At 65.2% G+C, this 8,375-nt stretch overlaps 2 protein-coding genes across 2 annotated transcripts in view; both read left to right on the top strand.

Annotated features, from left to right (window-relative positions):
• The window catches only part of LOC112951565 (zinc finger protein 32-like), a 17,181-nt gene extending 11,556 nt beyond the window's left edge, over positions 1-5,625 (top strand). Inside the window, exon 6 of the mRNA XM_026044272.1 lies at positions 5,498-5,625. Coding sequence (XP_025900057.1) covers positions 5,498-5,625 — 128 coding nt within the window. The remainder of the gene's footprint in view (positions 1-5,497) is intronic.
• Positions 5,626-5,943: 318 nt separating this feature from the next.
• LOC112951564 (GTPase IMAP family member 1-like) lies at positions 5,944-7,873 on the top strand. The gene is made up of 2 exons (XM_026044271.1): positions 5,944-5,977; positions 6,999-7,873. Exons 1-2 carry the CDS (start codon positions 5,944-5,946, stop codon positions 7,871-7,873), a joined length of 909 nt encoding a protein of 302 aa, XP_025900056.1.
• Positions 7,874-8,375: the final 502 nt, after the last annotated feature.

The raw sequence follows: 8,375 nt of genomic DNA, 5'->3' as shown, positions 1-8,375 counted from the left end.
GAAGCGCCGTGTTGTGGAAGCGCCGCTCGAGGTGCCGGCCACCCGGCGGGATTCGGAGAGGAGAAGCCGCTGGGGTCCCTCGTGCAGCTCGCCCGGGGACACCGGTTTTGTCCCAGGCCGCCACCAAGATGCACCAGGAGCCTCCCCCGCTGCTGCAGGCAGGGCGGGTGGCACCGGGCTCTGCTCCCGGTGGCAGGAGCTGTCACTAGGAGGGGACACGGAGCCTCCGGATTTGAGCGGCAAATAGCGCCGGGCAGGACGGGCTCTCCGGGCCAGGACGGGCTCCCTGTCCCAGGATGGGCTCCCTGGGCCAGGATGGGCTCTATGGGCCAGGATGGGCTCCCTGGTCTGGGACAGGCTCCCCAGGCCAGGACGGGCTCCCCGGGCCAGGACGGGCTCCCTGTGCCAGGATGGGCTCCCTGGGCCAGGATGGGCTCTATGGGCCAGGATGGGCTCCCCAGGTCAGGCTGGGCTCTCCAGGCTGGGACGAGCTCTGCGGACCATGGACGGGCTCCCTGCTCCAGGACGGGCTCCCCGAGCCAGGACGGGCTCCCTGCTCCAGGACGGGATCCCTGGGCCAGAACGAGCTCCCCGGGCCAGGATGGGCTCCCTGCGCCAGGACAGGCTCCTTGCGCCAGGATGTGCTTCCTGGTCCGGGATGGGCTCCCTGTTCTGGGACAGGCTCCCCAGGCCAGGACGGGCTCCCTGCGCCAGGCTGCTGCCCCCTCGGCTGCCGGGACACGGGACTCGTCCCCGGGTGCGGTGCAGCCCCACGGCCCGGGCTCCCGGCACCCCGAGGTCCCTGTGACCCGGAGTGTGGAGCTCCTTGATGCCGGGGTCTCCTCCTCCCTGGTCCTTGCACCCCCGGGGTCTCTGTGCCGTGGGGGGCTGCGTCCGTGGGGTCTCCATCACTGCGTCCCGGTCCCCAGAGGCCTTGGGGTCACTGAGTCCTCGTGCTCCTGGGACCACAGTCCGGGTCTGGGCTCCCACGGCCCGAGCCCCAGGTGGCTGCTCGTCCCCGGGCCACACGGAGCCGGTGCCGGTGCCGTTCCCTGCGCTGACACCGGGGGTCGCTGCTCCGCTCTGGCAGCCTCGGCGCAGGGACCGGCCCGCGGGGAGAGCGGCGGGGACCCCCGGGGACATCGGCATCGTGGGGACGGCACCGGCACCGGATGAGGGCAGGGGGCAGTGGGGAGCAGGAGTGGACAGGGAGTGGGATCACACGGGGAAGGGAATGGGTGAAGAGGGGGACTGGCGTGGGGCTGGGATCAGTGGGAACCAGGATCAGCAGGAACCGGGACTGGACAGGTCTGGGATCAGTGGGAACCAGGATCAGCAGGAACCGGGACTGGACAGGTCTGGGATCAGTGCGAACCAGGATCAGCAGGAACTGGAGCTAGACAGGGTCTGGGATTGGATGGGGACCAGGATTAGCGGGAACCGGGACTGGACAGGGTCTGGGATAAGATGGGGAAGGGAAGGGGTGAAGAGGGGGACTGGAATGGGGCTGGGCTCAGTGGGAACCAGGATCAGCGGGACATGCCCAAAGCGGCGAGGACACGGGGAGAGGGACCCTGGCTCACCATGTGCCTGGAGTTTGGTGCCAAGCGCCTTGGGAAGGAGCTTCCCAGGGAAAGGAAGGGGCCCTTGTGCCTGCAGGAGGCAGACGGGCACCAGCTGCCCGTGCCTGCCCTGCAGACTCCCTCGCGGGGCCGCCCGTCACCGCRTGGCGCTGCGGGGTTCCCTGCCCTGGTTCTCCACCACGTACCAAGGCGCAACGTGATGCACGAGGTTGCAGGGCTGCCTGGCACCATTCCCACTGGGGGGGACACTGTGGAGCCAGGGGGACATGCAGCATAGCCGGGGATGGTGGAGATGGCCGGGATGTCCCAGGCGGTGTTAGAGGGAAAACAGGAGTCTGGGAATGGGGCCAGGGGACACCAGGGTGACAGGGGTGCTCCGTGCCAGGTTGACGGGGGTGCTCCATACCCATGGTGATGGGGGTGCTCCATGTCCACGGTGACAGGGATGCTCCATGCCCAGGGTGACGGGGGTGCTCCATGCCCACGGTGACGGGGGTGCTCCATACCCAKGGTGATGGGGGTGCTCCATGCCAGGGTGATGGGGGTGCTCTGTGCCCATGGTGACGGGGGTGCTCCGTGCCAGGGTGACGGGGGTGCTCCATACCCACGGTGATGGGGGTGCTCCATGCCAGGGTGCCGGGGGTGCTCCATACCCACGGTGATGGGGGTGCTCCATGCCAGGGTGACAGGGGTGCTCCGTGCCATGGTGATGGAGGTGCTCCGTGCCAGGGTGACGGGGGTGCTCCGTGCCCAGCCCAACCTGACTTTTCAGGTAGCCCTGTTGAGGTGTTAACCACCAGGGACATTATCTGCTCCTGGGGGCTGCCTCCCTGATTTCCTCCCCACTCACACATCACCCCTCAAGAACAGGCCCCATGGCTGCAGCCTGAGACGCAGATAGGGCTAATGGTGCAGGAACCAGCCAAAACTCTCTGAAACGCAGGAGCGACTCTAAGTGCATCATCTTCTCCCCTAAACACAGGGACAGCCGGGGAGCCCATTGAGCTCTCCTCACAAGGCAGGGGCTGCACGCCAGGATCTCTCCTTGAGCAGGGACCTCTCCAAGGAGCCTCCTGGGAGCCACGAGATCCCTGCGGGTCCCTGCTGCCCCAGGCCGAGTGGCTGCCGCCCGTGGACCCTGCAAGCTGCCGACGTAGCCGTGCACAAACCCCTGGCATTAACCTCACCTCTGCAGCCCTGTCTTGATGGGGGCTGTATGGGCAGGAGAAGGATTTATGGAATTTATGGAATGCATTTATGGAAACTCACTCATTTGCTGGAAAAGCCTCCTCAGTGGCCGGTGAGCCCAGGGCTCATGTTGCCGCTCAGGTTCAGGGGCTGCATCCTTGTCCAGCTTGGAGCATTTTGCAGAGAGCCAAGAGCAGGGACAACCCTGGGCAGGGACAACCCCGGGTGACGTCAGCGGGGTTCTGTGATACCCAAGGGGGCTGCCCTGGAGCAAAGAGCTCCCCATCTTCCCAAATGCAGAGTCCCTTGGCTGGCAATGTCAGCCCATGGGGAATCTGTCGGGAATCTTCCCCCTTGTTTGCCCACTCTGCACCGGGGTCCTCTCCTCCCGACGGTGGGTCCGTGGTAGTAGGGGCAAACGCTCGTGATGCAGGGCAGCATCTTCCAGAGCGCAGGACAGGGGCAGGGGTTGGTGCAGGGGCTGGTGCTGGGGCTGGGGCAGGGTTTGGAGCAGGGGCTGGAGCAGGGGTTGGGCAGGGATTGGGGCAGGGGCAGGGGCTGGGGCAGGGTTTGGGCAGGGATTGGGGCAGGGCTTGGTGCCGAGTTTGGGGCAGGGCTGGTGAAGGGGTTAGAGCAGTGTTTGGAGCAGGGTTTGGAGCAGGGGCTGGAGCAGGGATTAGAGCAGGGGTTGGTGCAGGGGTTAGAGCAGGGGTTAAAGCAGGAATTAGAGCAGGGTTGGAGCAGGGGCTGGAGCAGGGGTTGGGGCAGGGGTTAGAGCAGGGGTTGGTGCAGGGGTTAGAGCAGGGGTTAAAGCAGGAATTAGAGCAGGGTTGGAGCAGGGGCTGGCTCACGGCGGGTCGCCCTCCTCCCGCCCACTGCCCTCGCTGCGCGGAAACCGAAAGCGGAGCGGCGGCTGCGGCGGCTCCTGCGGGGAGGCGGCTCCGGGCGGGCCGCGGGGCTCGCGGGGCTGCGGGGCGCCTCGGGGAGCGGGGCSCTCCKTGGGGAGCACAGGCGCAGGTAGGTGACCCCGCGCTCCCCTTCTCTGCAAGGGCGCTGGGACGGGGCAGGGCGGGCGGCCAGCGCGGCACGTCCGAGCCGCTCCGGGCGCGCAGGGAGCGCAGGCGGCGAGACGGCGCCGTGGGTCCCCCGGAGCCTCCGGAGCAGGCGGCAAACGGGCACGGCCCRCGGTGGCCTCCCGGGAGCTGCGGGGGCTCCCGTGGCGGTGGGGAGGGCCGGGCCGTGTCCGTGCAGGGAGCCGCGGCMSCRCGCAGAGCTCCTCGCCGGSCCCGCGCAGAGCTCCTCGCCGCCGTGCCCCGTCCTTCGCCTCTCTTTGCGTCCCGGCCCGTTGCCGCGGCTGCTGCTGAGCCCCCCGCGCTGCCCGCGGCCGCTCTGGCCCTGCCCGGGGGGAAAGGGTCCCCCAAAAGAGCCACGTTCCCGACGAGCCTCGAGCAGGGCTGCCCCAAACAGCCGCTGCCTGGTGGGTCAGGCGGCAGGGGCAGCTTGAGCCCCCCGCCCCAGCCCCTGCCGGGAGGGTCTYGAGCACCTCCAAGGAAGGAGCCCGCCCTGGCCTGGGCTGAACCCCCAGGGCTCCTCTGTGCCCGGCCCTGCACCCTGCGCAGGTCCCTGCGGTGCCCGCGCAGCCCTCGGCGGCTCCTCCTGTTTGGGGTCCTCAGCAAACACGCCGAGGGGGCTCTGTTCCCCCCACCCGGCCCTGGGCACTCAGCGGGACCRGACTGGACCCGTACGGGCCCCTGGGCTCCCCGCCAGCTCCAGGTCTCCAGCGCCACCCTGTCCCACTGCTCACACCCTGCTGGGCTCTGCCTTTGAGCCGGGTCCCAGCCCCGTCCCCGTCCTGCACCCCCAGCCTGGGCTTCCTGGCAGGGTGTTTGACAGCGCCCAAGCCCTTGCTGAACCTTGGGTAGACAGCGGCCACTGCTGCCCTCATCCCCCGGCCAGGGGTTCTCCAGGGCCCGTCCGAGCAGCAGAGGCTGAAGCAAGGGCAGCAATGGGTATCTCCTCCTCTTGTGTGTCCTCTGTCCCCTGCCCCGCTCAGCAATGGGCCCACATCCTCGCCAGTCTTCCTTTTGCTACTGGTGTATTTGAAGTTCTTCTTCTTGCTGCCCTTGACATSTCTTGCCAGGTTCAACTCCTAATGGGCCTTGGCCTCCTAGTCCCATCCTTGTGCCCTGGACAACGTTGCTCTGTTCCTCACAAGTGGCCCGTCCCTGCTTCCATCTTGTGCACACCTCCTTCTTCTGTCTAAGCTATTCCAGGAGCTCCTTGCTCATTCACACAGGTCTCCCGCCCCCTTTGCTCGAATCTTTGCTCATTGGCATGCACCAGCCTTGACCTTGGAGGAAGTGAACCTTGAGCATCAACCCACTCTCTTGGACCTCTCTTCCTTCTCGGGTTGTATCCTATGGGATTCTTCCATGCAGGTCCCTGAAGAGGCCACTGTGCTCTGGTGAAGTCCAGGCGTGTGATCTTACCTTCTGCCTGCTTCCTCCTCTCAGGATCCTGAACTCCACCATGTCATGTTCACTGAGGCCAAAGCTGCGCCCCCATCTTCACATCTCCAGCCAGCGTCCCCTTCTTCACTAGAACAAGGTCCATCAGAGTAGCTCATCTAGTTGACTTCTCTATATCACCTGCACCTGAAAGTTATCATCAATATTTTGCAGGAACCGCCAGGACTTTGGTGCCTAGCTGTGTTGTGGTTTTGGCAGATATCAAGGTGGTTGAAGTCCACCATGAGAACCGGGGCCTGTGGTCATGTGGCTCCTTGCAGCTTTCTGCAGAAGGCCTCTTCTACTTGGCCTGCAGCAAACACCCCCAACGGAATCACCCCTTTTAACCTTGCCTTTAATCCTTACTCACCAGCCCATCATCCACCCCTAGACAGATCTCCATGTATGTCCCTGCATCCCTGCATTTGTCCTCAGTTGTCTCAGCTCTTCACACTCCTCCAGGAAGCTGAGAACACCTTGGGCAACCCTGCCGTGCCAGTCCTGCATGTCCTGATAAGCGTCCCTGTAACCCATGCAGAGGAAAATATTCAGTTCAAAGAGAAAGCTTCATTCCTGGGAATTCCTTGCGTGTGCATTGAGTGTTGTTCTGCCTATGGAATTTGCATCTCCAGTACCACCCTTTTCTCACAGGCAGTCCAGCAAACATGAGACATGGAGAGGATGAGGACACCGGCCCCGGTAAGGACACGCGTGCACGTTACTGCCTTTTGCAATGACCCCCTTGCATCTGGAGGGCCTGGTTCCTCGCATGACCAAAGGACGTGCCGGAGGCCCCGGGTTTGCTGGACACGGTTCTGATCCGTGGGAGTTTGTGTAGAGCCCCCCAGGGCTGAACCACCCTTGGAGGCCACTCTTTCCACACTGGCTGAGGAAGAAGTCCAGTGACATCTGGATTTGCTCTCCAGCTCCCAGCCTCCGTGCAAAGGAGGGCAAGGGGAACAAGGACAAGAGGAAATGGCCTCAGGTTGCCCTAGAGGAGGTTCAGGTTAGATATTAGGAAAAAAGTCTATGCAGAAAAGTAGGCAAGTATTGAAAGAGGCTGCCCAGGGAGGAGGGGAAACCACCATCCCCGGCGGTGTTCAGGAAACGGGGAGATGAGGCTCCCAGGGCCACGGTTTAACAGGAACGACGTTGAGGGGCTTATGCTTGGGCTCCATCCCAAAGGTCTTTTCCCACCAGAAGGGCTCTATGGTTCAACGCAGCACAAAGGGCAAGAGGAAGGGAGCGTGGGCAGCGCCGTGCAGCCTGGGGCAGCGCAGGGCAAGGAGCAGGACCCGTCCCTCGGCTGCAAGGCACGTGGGCATAGAATCACAGAATGCTCAGGGTTGGAAGGGACCTCAGCGGTCATCCAGTCCAACCCCCTGCTCACGCAGGGTCACCCAGAGCACGGGGCACAGGGCTGCGTCCAGGTGGGTTTAAAGGTCTCCAAAGACGGAGACTCCACAGCCTCCCTGGGCAGCCTGTGCCAGGGCTTGGGCACTGCCAAGCATGAGCAGCCCCGGGGCTGCACGTGGCGCTCACCTCCAGCGGGACACCTCTGCGCCCCTGTCCCCACAATGTGACAGCATCCCCAGCACGGGGACAGCCACCCACCCGCCCCCCTGCCCCAGCTGCTGTGCAGTGGCCGGAGCAGAAGCCCCGGTCCTGCTGCCTCTGCGCTATCCATCTCAAGCCTCTTCACAACCTCTGCTCCACGCAGGCGCGTGGGACGCCCAGGAAGCGGGGCAGACGGAGCTGAGGCTGCTGCTCGTCGGCAAGAGCGGGAGCGGGAGGAGCGCGACGGGCAACACCATCCTGGGGCGGCCGGCGTTCGAGTCGCGGCTGTCGGCGCGGCAGCCGGTGACGCGGCGGGGCGCGAGCGCGAGCGCCGTGCGCCGCGGCAGGCGGCTCGTGGTCACCGACACGCCGGCCGTCTTCGGCGCGCCGCGCTCCGGCCGCGCCTGGCACCGCGAGCTCGCCCGCTGCCTGCTGCTCTCGGCGCCGGGACCGCACGTGCTGCTGCTGGTGACCCAGCTGGGCCGCTACACCGAGGAGGACCAGGCTGCCGCCGAGGACATCTGGAGCGTCTTTGGACACGCGGCCAAGGGCCACACCATCGTGCTCTTCACACGCAAGGAGGACTTGGGGGACGGGTCCTTGCGTGAGTACGTGACGGGCACGGAAAACGCGGCTCTCCAGAGACTGATCGCGGGCTGCGGGAACCGGTACTGCGCGTTCAACAACCGGGCGGCCGGGGCAGAGCGCGCCGCGCAGGTCGCGGAGCTGCTCGCGCTCGCCCAGAGCGTGCTGACGGCCAACGGAAACGCCCACTACACCAACGAGCTCTACCACGAGGCCAGCGCCCTCAGCAGCAGGCACGAGGGGGATGTGGAGGAGCAATGCAGCGTGCTCGCGGAGCGAGTGGAGCGGGCGCTGCGCGGGCGGGACGGCGCGTGGAGGGCAGCGTGCAGCTTCGTGGCGCGCGTTGGGCGCTGCCTCCTTGGAGTCATCGTGTGCATGGCGCACTGTGCCCGCCGGGGGCTCGCCCGGGCATGGGGGCACGTTGTGTGGCTGTATCGCCGCTTCCTCGGCTAGCGCTGCGTGGGTTTGCGCTGTCCGGCTTTTCCCCGGCCATTAACGACGGGGTTAGTTTTAATGCCAATGTTATTCCAGCCCTCACGCTGTGCTACAGCCCAAGCCACCACCTGTATAAAGCACATGCGCAAAGCGAGAGGCTACGGACTCCTTTCCACCTGCTTTGTAGTGAGGGGACCCCGCAGTGCCCATGGAGGTTAGGGATGGGATGGGATGGATGGGATCTATGGGATCTGCAAAGCCCTGCTCCCTCGCACGGCATCCTGGATGGGCTGGGGTGGATGGGATGGATGGGATCTTTGGGATCCGTGGGATCTGCAAAGCCCTGCTCTCTCACACAGCATCCTGGATGGGATAGATGGGATGGATGGATGGGATGGGATGGATGGGATGGATGGGGTCCGTGGGATCTGCAAAGCCCTGCTCCCTCGCACAGCATCCTGGATGGGCTGGGGTGGATGGGATGGATGGGATCTTTGGGATCTGCAAAGCCCCGCTCTCT

This window comes from Nothoprocta perdicaria, unplaced genomic scaffold, assembly GCF_003342845.1.
Source record: "Nothoprocta perdicaria isolate Ctin4 unplaced genomic scaffold, notPer1 scaffold_357, whole genome shotgun sequence".
NCBI lineage: Eukaryota > Metazoa > Chordata > Aves > Tinamiformes > Tinamidae > Nothoprocta > Nothoprocta perdicaria.
Note: the sequence above shows the minus strand (reverse complement) of the source record. Positions and strands in the feature narration are given on the sequence as shown.

Bases quoted from the DNA above. Each gene is read 5' to 3' on its own strand.
- LOC112951564 (XM_026044271.1), top strand. From the start codon at position 5,944: ATGAGACATGGAGAGGATGAGGACACCGGCCCCG. The intron at 5,978-6,998 runs GTAAGGACACGC...TGCTCCACGCAG, and splicing joins GGATGAGGACACCGGCCCCG to GCGCGTGGGACGCCCAGGAA.